At 39.7% G+C, this 24,813-nt stretch overlaps 1 protein-coding gene across 1 annotated transcript in view; it reads left to right on the top strand.

Annotated features, from left to right (window-relative positions):
• The window catches only part of OCA2 (OCA2 melanosomal transmembrane protein), a 255,523-nt gene that overhangs the window by 207,661 nt on the left and 23,049 nt on the right, over positions 1–24,813 (top strand). The window contains exon 22 of the mRNA XM_082658969.1: positions 23,739–23,832. Coding sequence (XP_082515095.1) covers positions 23,739–23,832 — 94 coding nt within the window. The remainder of the gene's footprint in view (positions 1–23,738; positions 23,833–24,813) is intronic.

Genomic DNA, 24,813 nt, shown 5'->3' with positions numbered 1-24,813 from the left:
AAAGTACAAAGAAATAGAAACATGAAAAAAGGTAAGATTTCGAGGAGACCAGTAAAACTAGCACGGTAACGACAGGCATTCCAGAAGGAAGGAAAGGAATACATTGTATTGATAATGCATGGCCCTTCATCCTCAAGTGGGTCTGGGCATCAGCAGCCCTGGAGGTTATGGAAATGAGGCCTTGGCCACCCATACATGCCAAGCCAGAACCTGCATTTGGAAAAGATGCCAGGTGGTTGTCTGCACATGTACATGGGAGGTGCACTGATCCACTATAAATAAGCCTGCCAATGCATTACTGCAGTCTTAACCTCTCCACTCCCATGTCCTGTGAAGATGAAAGCTGTCCCTAGTGCTTGTCCGAGGCACTTATGAAATCCTACACGAAGGTATCAGACCAGGAGTGGAGTATTCCTCAGATACCCAAGTGCTTACTCATTTATCAGAAATGGATGGGGCAATTCTACATATAGACTGAGTGTCCAAACTTATATGTCTGACCTGGAGACAGCCAGCAGATATCAACAACAGAATGGCAACCAGTAAGAGAGCAAGACAGAGACAAGTGCACAATGACACCAGTGGTGGTATGTGCAGAAAGGACAGGTGTGGTGCATGCAGGGAGGACAGGTGTGGTGGGTACAGAGAGGGCAGATGTGGTAGGTGCAGACAGGATATATATGGCAGGTGCAGGGAGGACAGGTGTGATGGGTGCAGGGGAGCAGGTGGGGTGGGTGCAGAAAGGACAGGTGTGGTAGGTGCAGGGGAGCAGGTGTGGTGGCTGCAGTGGGAGGTTAATATCTGTCTTTGCTTGTAAAAGGCTACTGCATCTTTTCTCTGCAGGCAAGTGGGTATAGCCTGTGAACTTCTCTGATTTTTCAATGAAAGGTGGATAGCACCCTTTTCTATTAAACATTTCAACTCTAAATGTTGTCAATAAATTAAAAATTCAAAACAGACCCTTCTGGCTTCTGCTCTTTACATTTTATTTTCCAGAGGAGCCTCTACTCTTAGGGCTCACTGTCTGGTATTACTCATTATGGTCCCAGGATAGCCATCAATCTAGAAGTCCTGTGCCTGCCCTTGACGGTTTGCCTGGGTGGCACCCTGTGCCCCAAAGCACTCTCTCCAACTCCCAGAACCACTGCCTCTTCCTGCTTGCTTTTTTTAAAAGTTTTGTATTGGAGTATAGTTGATTTACAATGTTGGGTTAGTTTCAGGTACGTAGCATATATCTATTATTTTCCAGATTCTCTTCTCCTATAGGTTATTACTGAGTATTGAGTAGAGTTCCTGTGTTATACACTAGGTCCTTGTTGATTATCTATTTTATATATAGTACTGTGTATATGTTGATCCCAACCTCATAATTTGTCCTTGCCACCAATCTTCCCTCTGTGGTAACCATAAGCTTGTTTTTGAAGTCTGTGACTCTGTTTCTGTTTAATAAATAAGCTTATTTATATCATTTTTTTAAGATTCCACATTTAAGTGGTGTCATATGATATTTGTCTTTCTCTGTCTGCTTTACTTGGCTTAGTAGTATGATAATCTCTAGGTCCATCCATGTTGCTGCAAATGGAATTATTTCATTCTTTTTAATGGCTGAGTAATATTCCATTACACACACACACACACACACACACACACACACACACACACACACCACAACTTCTTTATCCATTCATCTGTCAATGGACATTTGAGTTACTTCCATGTCTTGGATGTTGTAAATAGTGCTGCAAAGAACATTGGGGGTGCATATATCTTTTCAAATTATGGTTTTCTCCAGGTATATGCACAGAAGTGGGATTGGTGGATCATATGGTAATTCTATTTTTAGTTTTTCAAGGAACGTCCATACTGTTGTCCATAGTGATTGTACCAATTTACATTCCCAACAACAGTGTAAAAGGGTTCCCTTTTCCCCAAACCCTTTCCAGCATTTATTGTTTGTAGACATTCTGATGACGGCCATTCTGACTACTGTGAGGTGATACCTCATTGTAGTTTTAATTTGAATTTCTCTAATAATAAGTAATATTGAGCTTCTTTTCATGTGCTTTTTGGTGATCTGTATGTCTTCTTTGGAGAAATGTCTATTTACTTCTGCCCATTTTTGGATTGGGTTGCTTGTTTTTTTGTTATTGAGCTCATGAGCTGTTTGTATATATTGGAGATTAATCCTTTGTAAGTCGCATCATTTCTAAATATTTTCTCTCATTCTGTTGTCTTTTTGGTTTGTCAGTAGTTTCCTTTGCTGTGCAAAAGCTTTTAAGTTTAATTAGGTCCCATTATTTATTTTGTTTTTATTTTCATTACTCTAGGTGGTGGATGCAAAAGGATATTGCTGCAGTGTATGTCAGAGTGTTCTGCCTGTGATTTCCCCTAAGAGTTTTATAGTATCTGATCTTACATTTTAGGTCTTTAATCCATTTTGAGTTTATTTTTCTGTATGGTGTTAGAGAATCTCCTAATTTCATTCTTTCACATGTAGGTATACGGTTTTCCCAGCACCACTTATGGAAGAGACTGTCTTTTCTCCATTGTATATTCTTGCCTCCTATGTCATAGATTAATTAACCATAGGTGCATGGGTTTGTTTCTGGGCTTTCTATCCTGTTCCATTGATCTATATTTCTGTTCTTATGCCAGTACCATACTGTTTTGATGACTGTAGCTTTGTAGTATAGTCTGAAGTCAGGGGGTCTGATTCCTCCAGCTCCATTTTTTTTTCTCAGGACTGCTTTGGATATTTGGGGTCTTTTGTGTCTCCATACAAATTTTAAGATTTTTTTTGTTCTAGATGTGCAAAAAATTCCATTGGTAATTTGATAGGGATTGCATTGAATCTGTAGATTGCCTTGGGTAGTATAGCCATTTTGACAATATTGATTCTTCCAGTTAAGAACATGGTATCTATTTCCATCTGTTTGTGTCATCTTCAATTTCTTTCATCAGTGTCTTATAGTTTTTGGAGCACAGGTCTTTTGCCTCCTTAGGTAGGTTTATTCCTAGGTATTTTATTCTTTTTGATGCAATGGTAAATGGGACTGTTTCCTTATTTTCTTTTCCTGATCTTTCATTGTGAGTGTATAGAAATGCAAGAGATTTCTGTGCATTAATTTTATATCCTGAAACTTTACTGAATTCATTGATGAGTTCTAGTAGTTTTCTGGTAGCATCTTTATGATTTTCTAAGTATAGTATCATGTCATCTGCAAAAAGTGACAGTTTAACTTCTTTTCCAATTTGGATTCCTTCTATTTCCTTTTCTTCTCTGGCTGCCATGGCTAGGACCTCCAAAACTATGTTGAATAAACGTGTTGAGAGAAGACATTCTTGTCTTGTTGCTGATCTTAGGGAAAATGCTTTCAGTTTTTCACCACTGAGCATGACGTTAGTTGTGGGTTTGTTGTATATGGCCTTTATTCTGTTGAGCTAGGTTCCCTTTATGCCCAGTTTCTGGAGAGTTTTAAATCATAAATGGGTGTTGAATTTGTCAAAACCTTTTCCTGCACCTATTGAGATGATCATATGGGTTTTATTCTTCAATTTGTTAATGCAGTGTATCACACTTATCTGATTGACTTGCAGATATTGAAAAATCCTTGCATCCCTGGGATAAGTCCCACTTGATCATGGTGTATGATCCTTTTAATGCATTGTTGGATTTGGTTTGCCAGTATTTTGTTGAGGATTTTTGCATATATATTCATCTGTGATATTGGCCTGTAACTTTCTTTTTTTGTGGTATCTTTGTCTAGTTTTGGTATCAGGGTGATGGTGGCCTCATAGAATGAGTTTGGAGTGTTCCTTCCTCTGCAGTATTTTAGAATAGTTTCAGAAGGATAGGTGTTTAAATGTTTCTTAGAATTCACCTGTGAAGCAATCTGGCCTTGGACTTTTGTTTGTTGAGAGTTTTTAAATCATAGTTTCAATTTCAGTACTTGTGATTGGTTTGTTAATATTTTCTATTTCTTCCTGGTTCAGTCTTGGGAGATTTTACCTTTCTAAGAATTTGTCCATTTTTTCTATGTTGTCCATTTTATTGGCATATAGTTGCTTTTAGTAGTCTCTTAAGATCCTTTATATTCTTGTGGTGTCCATTGTAACTTCTTTATTATTTCTCATTTAATTGATTTGAGCCCTCTCCCTGTTTTTCTTGATGCATCTTGCTATAGGTTTATCATTTGGTTTAGCTTTCCAAAGAACCAGCTTTTAGTTTCATTGCTCTTTGCTATTGTTTGTTTTCATCTCTATTTCATTTATTTCTGCTCTGGTCTTTATGATTTCTTTCCTTCTACTAACTTTCAGTTTTGTTTGTTTTTCTTTCTCTAGTTGCTTTAGGTGTAAGTTAGGTTGTTTATCTGAGATTTTTCTTGCTTCCTGAGGTAAGATTTTATTGCTATAAATTGCCCTCTTAGAACTGATTTTTCTGCATCCCCTGGGTTTTGGATCACTGTTCATTTGTTTTCATTTGTCTTTAGGTAGTTTTTTATTTCCTCTTTGATTTTTTCAGTGATCCATTGGTTGTTTAGTAGCATATTGTTTAGCCTCCACATGTTTGTGTTTTTTACAGTTTTTTTCTTGTAGTTTATTTCTAATTTCATAGCGTTGTGGTCAGAAAAGATGTTTGATATGATTTCAATTTTCTTAAATTTACTGAGCCTTGCTTTATTGTCCCACATGTGGTCAATCCTCGAGAATGTTCCATGTGCACTTGAAAACAATGTGTATTCTTCTGCTTTTGTATGGAATGCTCTATAAATATCAATTAAGTCCATCTGGTATAATGTGTTATTTAAGGCTTGTGCTTCCTTATTGATTTTCTGTCTGGTTAGTCTGTGCATTGATGAACGTGGGGTGTTAAAGTCTCCCACTATTATTGTGTTACTATCATTTTCTCCTTTTATGGCTGTTAGTGTTTGCCTTATATTTTGAGGTGCTCCTATGTTGGGTGCATATATATTTACAATTGTTATATCTTCTGCTTGGAATAACCCTGTGATCATTATGTAGCGTCTTTCTTTGTCTCTTGTAACAGTCTTTATTTTAAAGTCTATTTTATTTGATATGAGTATTGCTGCTCCAGCTTCCTTTTGATATCCATTTGCATGGAATATTTTTTCCATCCCCTCACTTTCAGTCTGTATTTGTCACTAGATCTGAAGTGGGTCTCTTACAGACAGCATATATATGAGTCTTGTTCTTGTATCCATTCAGCCTGTCTATGTCATTTGGTTGGGACATTGAATCCGTTTACATTTAAGGTAATTATAGACATGTTTGTTCTTATTGCCATTTTGTTAATTGTTTTGGATTTGTTTTTGTAGGTCTTTTTTTCTTCCCTTCCTCTTTTGTTCTCTTCTTTTGTGATTTGATGACTAACTTTAGTGTTGTGTTTGGATTCCTTTTTTCTTTTGTGTGTGTGTATCTATTGTAGATATTTGGTTATGGTTACCATGAGGTTTTGATATAGCACTCTTTACATATACAGTGTTGTTTTTAGTTGCTGTTCTTTTAATTTCAAATGCATTTCTAATATCCTGAATTTGTACCCTCCTCTTCTCACAATTGCTGACTTTGATATCATATTTGTGTGTGGATGATGTTTACTGTTTGTTTTCCTCTACCGGTGAGCATTTCCATTCTTAATTTTCTTGTTTCTAGTTGTGGCTTTTTCTTTTCCACCTAGAGAAGTTCCTTTGGCATTTGTTGTAAAGCTGGTTTGGTGATGCTGAATTCTCTTAGTTGTTGCTTGTCTGTAAAACTTTTGATTTTTCCATTGAATGTGAACAAGAGCCTTGCTGGGTCCTTCTACTGTGCCATTTTGTCTCCAACCTCCTTCCTGTTGTTTTCTACCAGGACACCTCAGTTTCTCTCCTGGGGGTTCTAGCCATGAGTCCTGTCATTCCTGTAAGAGGCAGTCCTGCCAGCCTTCCTTAATTGTTATTTGTCTTGCACTCACCTGAGCTGTCCTTCCCATAGTCCTAGATCAAACATCCATTGTAGTGGCTACATGTCAAGCAGCAAGGACTGTGCCTTCTTGATCAGAATGCAGAAGAAGTGCTTCATATTTTTTTAGATGAATTGATATTATGGTATTTAAATTTAAATATATATATATATATATTTAGATGAGAGAAATTAAGAGGTACAAACTTCCAGTAACAAAATAAATGAGTCACAGGGTTGAAATGTACAGCATGAGGAATATAGTCAATAATAACGTAATATCTTTGTATGGTGACACATAGTAACTAGACCTACTGTGATGATCATTTTGCAATGTACAGAAATATCAAATCACCAAGTGGTGCACCAGGAACAAATATAGTGTTGTAGGTCAATTATACTTCAAAAATAAATAAACAAAAACATGTTCATAGTGAAAGATCAGATTTGTAGTTGACAGAGGTGGGGTGTGGGAAAGTGAGAATTGGATGAAGGTGGTCAAAAGTTACAAACTTCCAGTTATAAGCTAAATAAGTACTAAGAAAATGTACAGCATGATTAATATAATTAACAGTACAGTATATTACATAAGAAAGTTGTTAAGAGAATAAATCCTGAGTTCTCATCACAAGGAATAATTTTTTTTCCTTTTATTTTGTATCTATATGAGATGATGTATATTAACTAAACTTGCGAAATCATTTCATGATGTCTGTAAGTCAAATTATTATGCTATATACCTCAACCTTACACAGTGCTGTATGTCAGTTATATCTCAATAAAACTGGAAGATAAAATAAGAATGATATAATGCTTTTGTTTAAGAATGTCAACATAGGCTAGCAATTACATCCTTGGGAATTATTTTTAATTGGGGTGACACATATTACATATTAACTTAAGATTTATGAGTGAGTCACATTTTTTTTTCAGAATTCTTTGGCAGCACGGCTGAGGTGACCAGTCCAGAGGCAGGTACTCAGCTGCTTCTTCTGTAGAGCACTGTGTGCTGGACTGACTCAAGGAACATTTCAGGAGGTGAAGGAACAGCTGTTCTAGGACAAAGTCAGACAGGAAGAGGCTGTTTTGAGGAAAAGGCCATATGCAGAACCAAAGCCAAACCAGTCGTCTCAGGGGAACACTGAGGGTCCTGGCTCAACCTGACAGGCAGTGTGTGTGGCCCTGGCAGGCATCCCCACGAATTCTGAGGTTGGCAGCAATCTGACCTCAACCTGTGTTCCTCCCTGTGGTGGGGATGCCTTGGGGCTCAGCTGGGATTTGTCCAAACAGAACCTATTCTTATACCTACAAAATTCTCCACATCTACAGGGCCATGACCCTAGAATATCCATTGTCTAAGACTGAAAGCAGTTTGCTTTGAAGATGTTTGGAAGACCTGGAAATTGATTCCTTTAATACTGCCCAATCCTGGACCCTGCCTTAGAGGTTGTTGTGGCTGATAACTCTGTGACCCAAGTCAACAGGCCTGACAACATGGGTCCCCTCCTGCTGATCCCTCTTCTTTCCACTGTCCCTTTCTTCCCTAAGCACTTTGCCTGTCATGACTATCATTATGATTATATCTGTGCATTAAATGTCAGCTCCCTTCTGTTTATTTGACTTCACTGCCTTCACTTGGCAAAGCCCCTGCTGAAGTAGGTGATGTAAGTGAGGCTCACCACCCACCTACTGGCCTCACGTGCACAGGCAGAGGACCAAGCACCCAGGCTGCCATCTGGCTTCACAACCACAGCCCTTCCTCAAGGTCCCTCTGTGCCACATGCCACACACCTGCTCCCTGGGCCTCATGTGCCCACGCCTCTCGACCACTTCTGCATGCTTTTCATCTCTTCAAGCCCCCAGAACCTTCCCTTCTTCCTTGAGTTGATGACCTTGCTTCCCATTTGTGAAGAAATGAAAACAATCATGTGGGGGCTTCCACAAATAATGAGCTCTGTGCCCCAGGGCGTGCTGCCTTCCTCCCGCTGTTTGGGGGAATTCCTGCTCTTCACCTGCTGCCAGATCCCACAGTTCTCCCCTGCAGAATTTATTTTTCAGTCTCCACTGGATCATTATTATTGGTTTCCAAATATGCTGCCCTTTCTTCTCTCAGTAAGACTCTCATAGGGCCATACATTGCAGCTGGCTCCCTCCCCTTCCTTTGCTCCTGTGACAGCAGACTTTGAAAATGTTGTCTTCCCTTGCTGTCCTAGTCTCACTGTAACTTCTCTTCTCTCTTCTCTTGATCCCAGTCAAGTATTTCTCCCACAATTCACAGACACAGTTGCCTCCAAAGTTGCGATGACCTCTCAGTACCCACCCTCATGAGAGATTCCGTGATGCCCCTTGTTCTATCCTAACCTGGCTTGACAGCAATGACAATGTGTCCTGGAGGCAACCTCTCTCCTCCTTAAAACCCTTTCCCTGTCCGGCTCTACTAGGTTCTCCTTCTATCAATGATGTCATTTCCTCTCAGTCTCATCCATGAACCCCTTCATCTTCCACCCCCCAAACGCTGGACTCAGTTCTGGACACTACACTCTCTAGACTTATTGTGAATTGTCTTCTCTAAACTCATTCTCTAAATGGCAACTACACCCGACAACTCCTGGGCTTCTCTGAAGACATAGAGGCTTAATATCCAGCTGCTTCTCTTACCTCTACTGGGATATGACAGTGTCTCAAACTAAACATTGATCATGATTCCATCCTTCCCCAATCTTCCTCATTTTCATAAATAACAATAAAATTCCATTTTCTCAGTTTCTAAGGCCACACATCTTAGAACCTGCCTGATTCTTTGCTTTCTCTTATACCCTACAGCCAGCAGTATTTCAAAGCTTCTAAATCTGGCCAGTTCCCATCAACTCCACCACTGCCCCTAAATCTAGTCAGTATTTCCCTCTCGTGTCACCTCCAAGTTGTCATCTTTGTTTCCAGTCTTGCTCCACCCCTGAGCATCTATTCTCCACAGAGGATTCCCACTTCACTCAGCAGAAGTCAAAGTCTTGTAGTGGCCTATGTATCTTACAGATATGGCCACTGTGTCCTCTGTGAGCTCACCCCTAACACTCTTCTCCTTGCCCACATTGCTCCAACCACACCTGTCTTCCTTAGTTTCCCTTGGACATGTCTAGCAAGCTTGTGCCTTGGGGCCTTTGCACTTCCACCTCCTTCTTCCAGTGATTCTCTTCACACAGATCATTGTGGGCTTGGTCCTGCTTCCTCACCTTTATTGAGTTTTTGTAAAATGTCACCTTCCCAGTGTAAAATTGAACACCCAGTCCCATTTTTGCTTTATTTTTCCCATAGCACTTTATACCACCCAACATTTTACTTATTCATTATTTTGAGCTGTTTAATGTTTAATTTCAAGTCAATTCATATAGTTTAAAGTGCTAAATCAGTCTGGAATTCTTACTTAAAAAACAGCACCTTTATCCCATCTCTTTGTCTCACAGAAAACCTTTTTCATCATTAGCTGCTTTTTAATTTTATTTCTTGTTTCCTGAGTGATGTTACCTGTGTTTCTGCTCCTTTTGTGGTTTTGTCCTCTTTTGCCTGAGCCCTGGAGTCTCTCCATTTGTCTCATGTTTGAAGAGGCAATGACATCCTGAAGTTCAGTAATTTGGTGCCAAATTTCATAAGGGATATTGGTCTGTAGTTTTATTTTCATGCAGTGTCTTTATCTGGCTTGGATATCAGAGTAATGCTGACCTCATAGAATGAGTAAGGAAATATTTCCTCTTCATGTTTTGGAATAGTTTGGTAAGTATTGGTGTTAACTTTTCTTTAAATGTTTGGTAAAATTCATCAGTTTGGAAGAGTTCCTTCCTTTTCAAAAATTTGGAAGAGTTTGAGAAGCATTTGCATTAATTCTTCTTTAAATGTTTGGTAGAATTCACCAGTGAAACCACCTGGTCTTGGGCTTTTCTTTCTTGGGAGGTTTTTGATTCCTGATTCATCACATTACTAGTTATGTGTCTGTTCAGATTTTCTATTTCTTCCTGATTCAGTCTTGGTAGGATGTATGTTTTGAGGTCCATTTTCTCCAGGTTGTCCACTATGCTGTATAATTGTTCATAGTGGTCTCCTGTGATCCTATGTGTTTCTAGGTGTTATAATACCTCCTTTTTCATTTCTATTTATTTGAGCTCTTTCTTTTATTATTCTAGTTAAAGATTTGTCAATTTTGTTTCTTTTCAAAACACCAGATCTTAGTTTTCATTGATCTTTTTTATTGGTTTTCTAGTCTATTTCATTTATTTATGCTCCAATCATTGTTTTTCTCTTACTTTGCTAACTCTGGGGTTAGTTTGCTTGTCCAGTTCCTTGAAGTGTAAATAGTTAGGTTGTTTATTTGAGATCTTTCTTTTTTCTAAATGTAGGCATTTATTGCTATAAATTTACCTGTCAGAACTATTTTTGCTGTATCCCATAGTTTTTGGTATGCTGTGTTTCCATTTTTGTTTGTCCAAATTTTTTTTAAACATCTTTATTGGAGTATAATTGCTTTACAATGGTGTGTTAGTTTCTGCTTTATAACAAAGTGAATCAGCTATACATATACATATATCACATTATCTCCTCCCTCTTGCATCTTCCCCCATCCTCCCTATTCCACCCCTCTAGGTGGTCACAAAGCAACGAGCTGATCTCTCTGTGCTATGTGGCTGCTTCCCACTAGCTATCTTTTTATATTTGGTAGTGTATATATGTCCATGCCACTCTCAAACATTGTCCCAGGTTACCCTTCCCCCTCCCCGTGTCCTCAAGTCCATTCTCTACATCTGCATCTTTATTCCTGTCCTACTCCTAGCTTCTTCAGAATTTTTTTTTTTTTTAGATTCCATATATATGAGTTAGCATATGGTATTTGTTTTTCTCTTTCTGACTTACTATAGCCTGTATGACAGACTCTCGGTCCACCCACCTCACTACAAATAACTGAATTTCGTTTCTTTTTATGGCTGAGTAATATTCCGTTGTATATATGTGCCACATCTTCCTTATCCATTCATCTGTCAGTGGACACTTAGGTTGCTTCCATGTCCTGGCTATTGTAAATAGAGCTGCAATGAACATTTTGGTACATGACTCTTTTTGAATTGTGGTTATCTCAGGGTATATGCCCAGTAGTGGGATTGCTGTGTTGTATGTTAGTTCTATTTTTAGTTTTTAAGGAACCTCCATACTCTTCTCCATAGTGGCTGTATCAATTTACATTCCCACCACCAGTGTATGAGGCTTGCCTTTTCTCCACACCCTCTCCAGTGTTTATTGTTTGTAGATTTTTTATGCTGGTCATTCTGATTGGTGTGAGGTGATACCTTATTGCAGTTTTGATTTGCATTTCTGTAATGACTAGTGATATTGAACATTCTTTCATGTGTTTGTTGACAATATGTATATCTTCTTTGAAGGAATGTCTATTTAGGTCTTCTGCCCATTTTAGATTGGGTTGTTTGTCTTTTTGATATTGAGCTGCTTGTAAAATTTGGACATTAATCCTCTGTCAGTTGCTTCATTTGGAAATATTTTTTCCCATTCTCAGGGTTGTCTTTTCATCTTGTTTATGGTTTCCTTTGCAGGGCAAAAGTTTTTAAGTTTCATTAGGTCTCATTTGTTTATTTTTGTTTTTATTTCCATTTCTCTAGAAGGTGGGTCAAAAAGGATCTTGCTGTGATTTATATAAGAGAGTGTTCTTCCTATGTTTTCCTTTAAGAGTTTTATAGTGTATGCCCTTACATTTAGGTCTATAATCCATTTTGAGTTTATTTTTGTGTACAGTGTTGGGGAGTGTTCTAATTTAATTCTTTTACATGTAGCTGTCCAGTTTTCCCAGCACCACTTATTGAAGAGGCTCTCTTTTCTCCATTGTATATTATTGCCTCCTTTATCAAAGATAAGGTGACCATATGTGTGTGGGTTTATCTCTGGACTTGCTATCAAGTTCCATTGATCTATATTTCTGTTTCTGTGCCAGTACCATACTATCTTGATTACTGTAGCTTTGAAGTATAGTCTGAAGTCAGGGAGCCTGATTCTTCAAGCTCCGTTTTTCTTTCTCAAGATTGATTTGGATATTCAGGGTCTTTTGCGTTTCCATACAAACTGAAATTTTTTGTTCTAGTTCTGTGAAAAATGCCATTGGTAGTTTGATAGGGATTGCACTGAATCTGTAGATTGCTTTGGGTAGTATAGTCATTTTCACAAGGTTGATTCTTCCAATCCAAGAACATGGTATATCTCTCCATCTGTTTATATCATCTTTAATTTCTATCATCAGTGTCTTATAGTTTTCTGCATACAGGTCTTTTGTCTCCTTAGGTAGGTTTATTCCTAGGTATTTTATTCTTTTTGTTGGGATGGCAAATGGGAGTGTTTCCTTAATTTCTCTTTCAGATTTTTCATCATTGGTGTATAGGAATGCAAGAGATATCTGTGCATTAATTTTGTACCCTGCTACTCTATGAAATTCATTGATTAGCTCTGGTAGTTTTCTGGTAGCATCTTCAGGATTTTCTATGTATAGTATCATGTCCTCTGCAAGCAGTGGCAGTTTTATTTCTTCTTTTCTGATCTGGATTCCATTTATTTCTTTTTCTTCTCTGATTGCTGTGGCTAAAACTTCCAAAACTATGTTGAATAAGAGTGGTGAGAGTGGACAACCTTGTCTTGTTCCTGATCTTAGAGGAAAAGTTTTCAGTTTTTCACCATTGAGAACGATATAGGCTGTGGATTTGTCATAGGTGGTCTTTATTATGTTGAGGTAAGTTCCCTCTATGCCTACTTTCTGAAGGGTTTTTATCATAAATGGGTACTGAATTTTGTCAAAAGCTTTCTCTGCATCTATTTAGATGATCATATGTTTTTTCTCCTTCAATATTGTGTATCACATTGATTGATTTGCGTATATTGAAGAATCTTGCAATCCTTGCATTCCTTGTTCATGGTGTTGGATCCTTTTAATGTGCTGTTGGATTCTGTTTGCAAGTATTTTGTTGAGGATTTTTGCATTTATGTTCATCGGTGATATTGGCCTGTAGTTTTCATTTTTTGTGACATATTTGTCTTGTTTTGGTATCAGCGTGATGGTGGCCTTGTCGAATGAGCTTGGGAGTGTTCCTCCCTCTGCTATATTTTGGAAGAGTTTGAGAAGGATAGTTGTTAGCTCTTCTCTAAATGTTTGTTAGAATTCACCTGTGAAGCCGTCTGGTCCAGAGCATTTGTTTCTTGGAAGATTTTTAATCACAATCTCAATTTCAGTGCTTGTGGTTCATTTGTTTATAGTTTCTATTTATTCCTGGTTCAGTCTCAGAAGGTGGTGATTTTCTAAGAATTTGTCCATTTCTTCCAGGTTGTCCATTTTTTTTGGCATATAGGTGCTTCTAGTAATCTCATGATTCTTTGTATTTCGGCAGTGTCAGTTGTTACTTCTCCTTTTTCATATCTAATTCTATTGATCTGAGTCATCTCTCCTTTTTTCTTGATGAGTCTGGCTAATGTTTTATCAATTTTGTTTATCTTCTCAAGAACCAGCTTTTAGTTTTATTGATCTGTGCTATTGTTTGCTTCATTTCTTTTTCATTTCTTTCTTTTTTTTTTTTGGTACGCGGGCTGCTCTGGACATGCAGGCTCAGTGGTCATGGCTCATGGGTCCAGCCACTCTACAGCATGTGGGGTCTTCCCGGACCCGGGCATGAACCCATGTCCCCTGCATCAGCAGGCAGACTCAACCACTGCGCCACCAGGGAAGCCCCATTTATTTCTAATCTGATCTTTATGATTGCTTTTGTTCTGCTAACTTTGGGGGGTTTTTTTGTTCCTCTTTCTCTAATTGCTTTAGATGTAAAGTTAGCTTTTTTTATCTGAGATGTTTCTTTTTCTTGAGGTATGATTGTATTGCTATAAACTTCCCTCTTAGAACTGCTTTTGCTGCATCACATAGGTTTTGGGTGTTCGTGTTTTCATTGTCATTTGTTTCTAGGTTGTTTTTTTTTTTTTATTTCCTCTTTGATTTCTTCAGTGATCTCTTGCATATTTTGTAGTGCATTGATTAGCCTCCATTTTTTGGTATTTTTTACAGATTTTTTTCCCTGTACTTGATATCTAGTCTCACAGCATTGTGGTTGGAAAAGATACTTGATACGATTTCAATTTTCTTAAATTTACCAAGGCTTGATTTGTGACCCAAGATATGATCTGTCCTGGAGATTGTTCCATGAGCACTTGAGAAGAAAGTGTAATCTGCTGTTTTTGGATGGAATGTCCTATAAATATCACTTAAGTCTATCTTGATTATTATATCATTTAAAGCTTGTGTTTCCTTCTCTATTTGCATTTTGGATGATCTGTCCATTGGTGAAAGTGGGGTGTTAAAATCCCCTACTATGATTGTGTTACTTTTGTGTCGATTTCCCCTTTTATGGCTGTTAGTATTTGACTTATGTATTGAGGTGCTCCTATGTTGGGTGCGTAAGTGTTTACAATATTTCTATCTTCTTCTTGGATTGATCCCTTGATCATTATGTAATATCCTTCTTTGTCTCTTGTAATACTCTTTATTTTAAAGTCTATTCTTTCTGATATGAAAATTGCTACTCCAGCTTTCTTTTGATTTCCGTTTGCATGGAATATCTTTTTCCACCCCTTCACTTTCAGTCTGTATGTTTCCCTAGGTCTGAAGTGGGTCTCTGATAGACAGCATTTATACAGGTCTTGTTTTTTAATACATTCAGCCAGCCTATGTCTTTTTGTTGGAGCACTTAATCCAGTTACATTTAAAGTAATTATCAATATGTATGTTCCTATTACCGTTTTTTTAATTGTTTGGGGTTTGTTATTATCGGTCTTTTCCTTCTTTTGTGTTTCCTGCCTAGAGAAGTTCCTTTAGCATTTGTTGTAAAGCTGGTTTGGTGGTGCTGAATTCTCTTAGCTTTTGCTTGTCTGTAAAGATTTTAATTTCTCTGTCAAATCTGAATGAGATCCTTCTGGGTAGAGTAATCTTGGTTGTAGGTTTTTCCCTTTCATCACTTGAGATATGTGCTTCCCCTCCCTTGTGGCTTGCAGAGTTCCTGCTGAAAGATCAGTTGTTAACCTTATGGGGATTCCCTTGTATGCTAATTGTGGCTTTTCCCTTGCTGCTTTTAATATTTTTTCTTTGTATATAATTTTTGATAGTTTGATTAATATGTGTCTTGGCATGTTTCTCCTTGGATTTATCCTGTATGGCACTCTCTGCACTTCCTGGGCTCGATTAACCATTTCCTTACCCATATTAGGGAAGTTTTCAACTATAATCTCTTTGAATATTTTCTCAATCCTTTTCTTTTTCTCTTCTTCTTCTGGGACCCCTATAATTCGAATGTTTGTGCATTTAGTGTTGTCTCAGAAGTCTCCAAGACTGTTCTCAATTCTTTTCAGTCTTTGTTCTTTATTCTACTTTGTGGTACTTATTTCCACTATTTTATCTTCCAGGTCACTTATTTGTTCTTCTGCCTCAGTTATTCTGCTATTGATTCCTTCTAGAGAATTTTAAATTTATTTATTGTGTTGTTCATTGTTGTTTGTTTGATCTTTAATGCTTCTAAGTCCTTGTTAAAAGCTTCTTGTATTTTCTGCATTCTATTTCCAAGATTTTGGATCATCTTTACTATTGTTACTCTGAATTCTTTCTCTGGTAGACTGCCTATTTCCTCTTCATTTTTTTGGTCAGGTGGGTTTATAGCTTGCTCCTTCCTCTGCTGTGTATTTCTCTGTCTTTCTCATTTTGCTTAACTTACTGTGTTTGGGGTCTCCTTTTCACAGGCTACAGGTTTGTAGTTCCATTGTTTTCGGTGTCTTCCCCCAGTGGGTAAGGTTTGTTCACTGGTTGTGTAGGCTTCCTGGTAGAAGGGACTGGTGCCTGTGCTCTGGTGGATGAGGCTTGATATTGTCTTTCTGGTGGGCAGGACTGAGTCTGGTGGTGTGTTTTGGAGTTCTGTGACCTTATTATGATTTTAATCAGCCTCTCTGCTAATGGGTGGGGTTGTGTTCCTGTCTTGGTAGCTGTTTGCCATAGGGTGTCCAGTACTGTAGCTTGCTGATCGTTGTGTGGAGCTGGGTCTTAGAGCTGATATGGAGATCTCTGGGAGAGCTTTCACTGTTTCATATTACATGGAGCCAGGAGGTCTCTGGTTGACCTCGGCTTTCCCACTTCTGAACTCGGCTATCCCTGAACTCACCTCTCCCTCCTCTGAGACTCTGGTCTGACACCCAGCCAGAGCATGAAAACCCTGTCAGCCACACAGCTCAGATGTAAAGGGAGAAAAACAGAAAGAAAGAAAGAAAAAAATTAAAGAATACAACATAAAGTTATTAAAATAAAAAATTATTAAAAATAAAGAATTTAGAAGTAATTAAAAATGAAAGACAAAGAGCAACCAAATGAAAAAAACAAATCCACCAATGATAAGATGCACTAAAAACTATACTAAAAAAAAAATAACTGGACTGTCAGAACTCTAGGACAAATGGTAAAAGCAAAGCTATACAGACAAAATCACAGAAAGAAGCATACACATACACACTCACAAAAAGAGAAAAAGGAAAATATATATATATATATATATATATATATAAAAGGAAGATAACAAACAAATCAATGAACAAGTCTACCAATGATAATAAACTCTAATTACTAAACTAAGATAAACATAAAACCAAAAACAAATTAGATGCAGAAAGCAAACTCCAGGTCTACAGTTGCTCCCAAAGTCCACCACCTCAATTTTGGGATGATTCATCATCTATTCATGTATTCCAGAGATGCAGCATATATCAAGTTGATTGTGGAGATTTAATCTGCTGCTCCTGAGGCTTCTGGGAGAAATTTCCCTTTCACTTCTTTGTTCGCAGAGCTCCTGGGGTTCAGCTTTGGATTTTGCTCCACCTCTGTGTGTACATTGCCTGAGGGCGTCTGTTCCCTGCCCAGACATGGTGGAGTTAAAGTAGCAGCTGGTTATGGGGCTCTGGCTCACTGAGGCTGGGGGAAGGTAGGGGTACAGAATGCAGTGTGAGCCTGCGGTGGCAGAGGCTGGTGTGACATTGCAACAGCCTGAGGTGTGCCGTGTGTTCTCCCAGGGAAGTTGTCCATGGATCACGGGACCCTGGCAGTGGCAGGCTGCACAGGATCCTGGGAGGGAAAGTGTGGATAGTGACCTGTGCTTGAACACAGGATTCTTGGTGGCTGCAGCAGCAGCCTTAGTGTTTCATGCCCATCTCTGGTGTCCATGCTGATACCCCCATCTCTCACCCATCTCTGGAGCTCGTTTAGGCATTGTTCTGAATCCGCTCTCCTCACACACTCTGAAAAAATGGTCCTTTGCCTCTTAGGCAGTTCCAGACTTTTTCCCAGACTCCCTCCTGGATAGCTGTGGTGCACTAGCCCCATTTAGGCTGTGTTCACACAGCCAACCCCAGTCCTCTCCCTGGGATCTGACCTCTGAATCCCGAGCCTCAGCTCCCAGCCCCCATTCGCCTCAGTGGGTGAGCAGACAAATGTCTCAGGCTGGTGATTGCTGTTCACCACAAATCCTCCTTGTGGGGACCTCTTCACTTTGCCCTCTGCACCCTTATTGCTGTGCTCTCCTACATGGCTCTGAAGCTTCCCCCCTGCCACCCCCGTCTCCATCAGTGAAGGGGTTTTCTAGTGTGTGGAAACTTTTCCTCCTTCACAGCTCCCTCCCAGAGGTGCAGGTCCTATCCCTATTCTTTTGTCTCTGTTTTTTCTTTTTTATTTTGCCCTACCCAGGTACATTGGGGAGTTCCTTGCCTTTTGGGTTGTCTGAGGTCTTCTGCCAGCATTCAGTAGATGTTCTGTAGGAGTTGTTCCACATGTAGGTGTATTTATGATGTATTTGTGGGGAGGAAGATGATCTCCACGTCTTACTCCTCCACCATCTTGAAGGTCTGTCTAGATATTTTTTTGATTTCCCTTTTGATTTCTTCTTTGACCCACTGATTCTTCAGGAGCATGTGGTTTCATTTCCATACATTTGTGAGTTGTCCAGCTTTCTTCTTGTTATTGATGTCTAGTTTCACACCATTGTAATTGTAAAAGATCATTGATATGATTTCTTTCTTCTTAAATTTCTTAAGACTCATTTTGTGACTTAACGTATGATCTATCCTGGAGAATGCTCAGTGTGTGCTTGTGAAGAATGTGCATTTTGCTGCTATTGGATGGAATGTTCTGTATATGACTGTTAGGACTATTTATTTTAAAGTGTAGTTTAAACCCAATATTTCTTCATTGATTTTCTGTCTGGATGATATTTCTTTACATAGGGCATTGAAATCCACTGATCTGTTAATAGTTGCTTAATATAGTTAGGTGCTCTGATATATGATGCACATATATTCACAATTGTAAAAGCTATCAATGAATTGACTCCTTTATTATTATATAGTGACTTTTTTGGTCTCAACAGTTTTTGACTTAAAGTCTATTTTTTCTGACATAAAAAATCTACTTCTGCTCTCTTTTGGTTTTCATTTGCATGGAATATCTTTTTCCATCACTCCACTTTGAGCTTATGTGTGTCCTGTGGCAGCATATAGTTGGGGCTTGTTTTTTCTCATTTTTTTGTTTTTCTTTTTTTAAATCCATTCAGCCACTCTGTGCCTTTTGATTACAGAATTTAATCCATTTACATTAAAGTAATTGTTGATAGGTAAGGACTTACTATTGCTGTCTTGTTAATTGTTGTTTTCTGGCTATTTTGTAGTTCCTTTGTATCTTTCTTGTTGTCTTCCTTTGTAAATTGATAATCTTCTGTAGTGGTATGTTTTCATTCTCTTCTCTTTATCTTGTGTGTATATGCTATAGGTTTTTGTAGTGTGGTTAACCTGAAGCCTTAATAAAATATCTTATAACAGTCTATTTTAACTAATGACTCAACTTTAATTGCATACTGAAAATCTAATATTTTACTTCACACTACATTTAATGTTTTTGGTGTCACGATGTACATCTTTTAATCTTGTGTTTTCACTAACAAGTTACTGTAACTATAGATATTTTAATACTTTCATCTTTTAACCTTTATACTAGGATTAAGTGATTCACACATCACCATTACAGTGTTAGAGTATTCTGAATTTGACTGTATACTTACCAGTAAATTTTATATTTTCCTTTTTTCATGTTATTAATTAGCATGTTTTCATTTCAACTTGAAGAATTTTCTTCAGCATTTCTTGCAAGGCTGGTCTAGTGGTAATGAACTCCCTCAGCTTCTGTTTGTTTGGGAAAGTCTTTATCTTTCCTTCATTTCTGAAGGACAGCTTTGCTAGGTAAAGTGTTTTTGGTTGGCAGGTTTTTTTCTTCCAGCACTTTGAATATATCATCCCATTCTCTTGTGAATTGTTAAGGTTTCTACTGAGAAATCCACTGATAGCCTTGTGGGGGATTCCTTTATATGAGAGAAATTTATTTTCTCTTGCTGCTTTTAAAATTCTCTTTTTGTCTTTGATTTTAGACAGTTTTATTATAATGTGCCTTAGAGAAGAATATTTTAGATTGAAATTTTGGGGTGATTTATTAGCTTCATGAACTTGGATTATCAAAATCTTCCCCCAGATTTGGGAGCTCTTAACCATTATTTCTTTTAAGTAAGTTTTCTGCCCCCTTTCCTCTCTTCCCCTTCTGGGACTACAATGATACATAGGTTTTCTTCTGTAGGCTTTCTTCATTTCTCTTCATTCTCTTTTCTTTTTGCTCCTCTGATTGGATAATTTCAAATGACTTGTCTTTGAGCTCACTGATTCTTCTGCTTAATCCAGTCTGCTGTTGAAGCTCTCTATTGAATTTTTCAGTTCTGTCCTTGTATTCTTCAGCTCCAAAATTTCTGTTTGGTTCTTTTTAATGTTTTCTGTCTCTTTGTTGAACTTCTCATTTTGTTCTTGTTTTGTTTTCCTATTTTTTCTAAATTGTTTACTTGAGTTCTCTTGTAGCTCTCTGAGCATCTTTAGAACAATTATTTTGAATTCTGTGCCTGACAATTCCTGAATCTCCATTTATTTGGGGTCAATCATTGGAAGTTTACACTCTTTCTTTGGTTGAGTCATGTTTCCCTGATTCTTCTTGTTCCCTGTAGCCTGGCACAAGTATCTGCACATGTGGAGAAGCAGCCATCTCTTCCAGACTATATGGAAAATATCTTCACCTGCAGTTGGGGGCATGCTTGAGAGTACCATGACCTGAGCCCAGGGCACCAATTGTGAGGGCATGTGGAAGCTCTAGTTCCAGGGTGCATGGTGATTTGTTGGCTCAGCATGATGGAGTCCACATCACTGATACTGTGTGGTCCTTGGTGAGTGGTGTGGATGGTCCACAGAGACTGCAAGGACTGTTGTGGTCCTCAGTGGTGCCTCCAGTTCCTGCAGCTAGGGACCAGGTTGATAAAAGTGGTTATCAGAGCTGGTGGTGTACATACACTTGGCTGCAGGGGCCAGCAGCAGGTGTCTGTGTGGTGGCAAGGGCCAATTACAAACATGCATATACTGATGGGGTTCTGGTGAAGCAGCAAGGACTGAGGCCACCTGTAGTTGCACTGGAAGCTGCAGGGGCCCTGCTCTTGGTGCATACTTCCATAGCTGCTGGTTCTTGCCATGGGTACATGGCAGTGGAGACTAGTTTTGGGAGTCAGACTGGGGTCATGCAGGTGTACAGTTGGAGGGGTTAGCTACAGTTGGAGGTGAGCAGAGTAGTATAAGCCAGTGACAAGACATAGAGCTGAACCGGGGCCCACAAGCAACTGAGGGCCTTGGCTATTGTGGTACAGTCCTGTGACTGCAAGATCTTGCCACAGGAATGGCAAGTCGAAGTCAGTGACTGGTGTCAGTCCAGTGGTGCATAAGAGCACAGCTGGAGGAGCTACCATGGGGTGGTCACCTGCAGGATTCTAGGCTGGTATCTTTCATTTTCACAGCTGCTGGTGTGGGCTGGCTACTGGTCCTGGTCCCAGGCTATGGTGGGGCCTTGCATGAGGGATTGGGAAGGGACTCAGATGGCTTGTGTCAGTGAACACAAATACTTGTGGGGCATAAACCAGTAAAATATTCAGGAGGTATGCAGCAGCTGTGCTGGTCATTGGTTTCTTCAGTGGGGAAAGCTACCAGAATCATCTATAGAGTAGGTCGCTGGAAACCATAGTAACTCCTAGTGTGATGCTGACACTGGTAGCCCCTGCTTTTCTTCCTTGTTCTTAACTGCTATACAACTCAGGTTTGACAGTTTCTGGCTGGGGTGAAACAAAAGTGGGTCCTTTGTGCAGTTCCCGAAAGGCTGGGGAAGTAAGTTTGCTCATCCTGCTTTCTGTTTCCCAGTGAGGGGAATTATTTCTAAATAGGAAGTTCCCACTTGGTGCTGAGCAGTGTTGGCTTGGGGAATGGGATGATGCAGGCAAAATGAAGCTTTCTGGGACCTGGTATGAAGCCAGTGAGACAACAACCCATTCTTGTAGGGTGTGGAGTGGGGACCTGACCAGTGCTGTTTTCCTTTGCTTTTGTGTGGTTATTCTCAAGTTTTTTGTTCCACTATGTTGCTGACATTTCTTCAGAGGACTCTAGACCTCTCCCAGGGCTTTTTTTGGTGGATATCTTTCTGCAGCCATCAGCCTATAACAGAATCTGTTACTTGTAACTATATGGTTTGGAACATGTGCACAGGAATAGTTGTCTTGATTTTTAGTAGCACTAGGGTCAAGGACCCCTTCCAACTTTTACACCTCAGTACCCCTGACAAGGGCCCAGCATCCTGTGCTTAGTTGTTCCAAGTCTGTTTCTTCGAGCCAACTAGCACAAGAAGTCCTTTAGGGTGGAGGTTGGCCTTTTATGACAGCATGCTGCTTGGTGTGTATGGTGCCTGGTGGCCACAGTGTGTGTGTGTTTGCTCTGCTCATTGATGACTAGGTGCTGGGAGAAGCCCTGCTTTGCTCGTTTCTCCAAAGAACCAAGACTTCAAGTCTGAAATTTCCTCTGTGACAATAATTGGGTTCATCATGAGACAACAGAAGCAAGGATTGAAATTTGCCATGGGGACTGCTCAGGGGACCCTTCTGACGGGAATTTCTGTTTCTTTGTGAAGTAGACTTCCCAGGATGTTACTCATTTTTCTTCCAGTAAATATTTGGGGCTACCGAGAATGAAAAAGTGAATTGAAATTCTCCTTGGACCCAGCTAATAGGAAGGGCTCTTTCTCAGACCCCACAAGGCAACTCTGGAGAGCTTTTGGCAGGACTAGAAGAGGAGTGTGTACCGTAGGTGCATAGGTCTGTGGGTTGGCCACAGCCCATTGGTCAGGGCTCTGCTGGCGCTTATGGGGCTCTTCCACATGTCCTCCCTCTGGGGACACCAAGACGTGGCAATACTTCCTGGAATTTGCTCTTCTCATAGCCGAACCTGAAGCTTCAGAGAGGCTTACAGTAACATGGGGTGCTTCTGTCTAGTCCACCCACTGGTCAAACAAGCCACTGGCCAAGGCCAGAGTCAGTGGGGTAGGGAAGTAGATCTGTCTGTTTCACTGGAGACCACTGCAGAAGGCATGCAAGTGAAGTCCTGTTGCAGAGATAAAAGGATGGGGAATGATCCAGTCTTCCCAAATAAGCAATGAGGTGTTGCTTTTATGACATCAGGAAACCTGGTGTCCAGTAGAGTGTAGCTCTGTTGTCCCCTAATTCTCTATAGCAAATGAAATCACATGTCATTTACATATCTCCACATTGTTTTTATCTTTCTGTCTGTGATTTTGGGTAGTCCTTTCCAGATGGGTTACTGTTGGAGCCCTCCTCTTCCTGCTCTTTACAGAGGTTCACACAAGGCAACTGCTCCAAGGCAGAAGGTCCAGGGGTCCCTCCTTAACCTCTAATGGGCTGCTCTGAGGTACCTAACAGCGGTAACATGGACTAACATCTCCTGAGCGTGCTGGAAGCAGGTCCAATGAGTACATCTCCTTCTGTCCTTCATTAGCAAAATGAGCCACAAGGGGGCATGTTTTGGGAACACAAATTTCACACAGAACCATCACAACTGCTACGTGTTTCACTAATTACTATAATGTGAAATTTATCCCTATTAGAAAGATGCTCTGGATGTTGCCATGATTTACTAGAGAATACTACTTCCTAGTCATTGAATCTGATGCTTGTTACATCATGAACATCAGCAGGTGTGGGGTGACTGCACAGAGGCAGTGGTGAGAAATGGTTTAGCACCGGTTTACCTGCATGCAGTTTGGAATCAGAGAACTGATTCTGGCTTAGCCACTTACAAGATCTGTGTCTCTCCATGTCTCGATGTCCTTATCTATCAATTGAAGGTATAACATACACACCTGGAGGAAGCTTGAGGATTAAATAAGATGATGTACACATGGAGTTAGTGTAGGACTTGATCCACTGCAGGGCTAATAAATGCTGGTTAGATGGTTGTGGTCCCAAACACTGTGTTAGATTCTATGCGACTTCACCCCATTTAGGAATCCACAGCAGCAGCTGGAGAAGGAGCTGAGGAGAAGGGGGACCAATCGGTCACGTGGCTGGAAACAAAGACTTACTGATGGTCTCAAACTCAAGGTTTTGTGGATTCCAAAGGTTGCTTTTATTTCCTTTTGAACATCCTGTGCTCCATACAGTTTGACTGCTAAAAAAGTGCTTTGGATTTTGCAAGTTGGTCATAGAATGGGAAACTCCTCTGGCCTTCCATGGACCTGATATCAGTGTCCTTTTCCTCCACAGATTCCTGTGCTCCTGAATCTGAGCAGAGACCCTGAGGTCAGCCTGCCTGTGCCACCACTCATGTATGCCCTTGCCTTCGGCGCCTGCCTGGGAGGTAAGGGGGTATTAATGCATTTGAGGGAGGGCCCCCTGACACTGTGGTGACCCTGAAGTGATAATTAATGCATGCCAAATTGAAAGTAAATTAAGAATAGTCCAGATGATTTCCTGAGTGGAAACCATCTTCACCTTTGACTGGAGCAGTTCTAGGCATACTCAGTTCCTCTGCAAGGCCTGTCACTTCTCACTTTATGCAGAACTGCCCCTGACATTCTAAGTGTGTGGCCTGAGGATGATCATTATGACATCTCAAAGTTAACCTGCTCCCACACTGAATGCAGATGTGGCTTAAGTTTAGAAACAGATATTGAATCAGAAACCATCCTCAGTGGCAACTTCTTATTCCCTTTTTAAGGAGTGTGTGTTGGGGGGTGAAGTGATGAATGAGTAAGCTAAGAAGTAGAGACTCTAACCTAAGAGTAAGAAGAAAGATTTTTAAAAATTCTTTTTGGCTGGAGGAGTATGTTGTCCTGTGGAGTCATTGAAAACCCAATTAGAAAAATGTTGGGAGAGACTAACCTCTGGTGAGTAAACACAAAGGCTTTGGACGTGATTGTATTCGGAAGGAGGCCTAATCACCCTTGGGAATACAAGAGGATTGTGAGAATCTTAGATAAACACACTAGATACCTTTTAAGTTTTTATTTTTACATTCAGATATTCTTAGATAGTCTTTCTCTGTTCTTTGATTTGTCTCAACTATTAGATCAACAGCCTTCTTTTTAGTTTATCTCCTTGTTTGTAAAGGGAGATTAATGTCATTCAGTGACGTTTCTGTGATTTCTGGAGAGCTAATTCACCTAATCCAGCAACTGAGGCCTCACGTTCTGAGTGCAGGGTTGTTAAAATGGCCCCCATCTGAGATCAGCCCCAGGGAAAGCAATAACTGCGTTCAAGCTACATTTAATATCAGTGGTAGAGACAGAATCCAAAGACACCTGGAAATGTGTCCTCTGTGTGGAATTTTGTTCATTAG

This window comes from Grampus griseus, assembly GCF_964374135.1.
Source record: "Grampus griseus genome assembly, chromosome: 7".
NCBI classification, from domain to species: Eukaryota; Metazoa; Chordata; class Mammalia; order Artiodactyla; family Delphinidae; genus Grampus; species Grampus griseus.
Note: the sequence above shows the minus strand (reverse complement) of the source record. Positions and strands in the feature narration are given on the sequence as shown.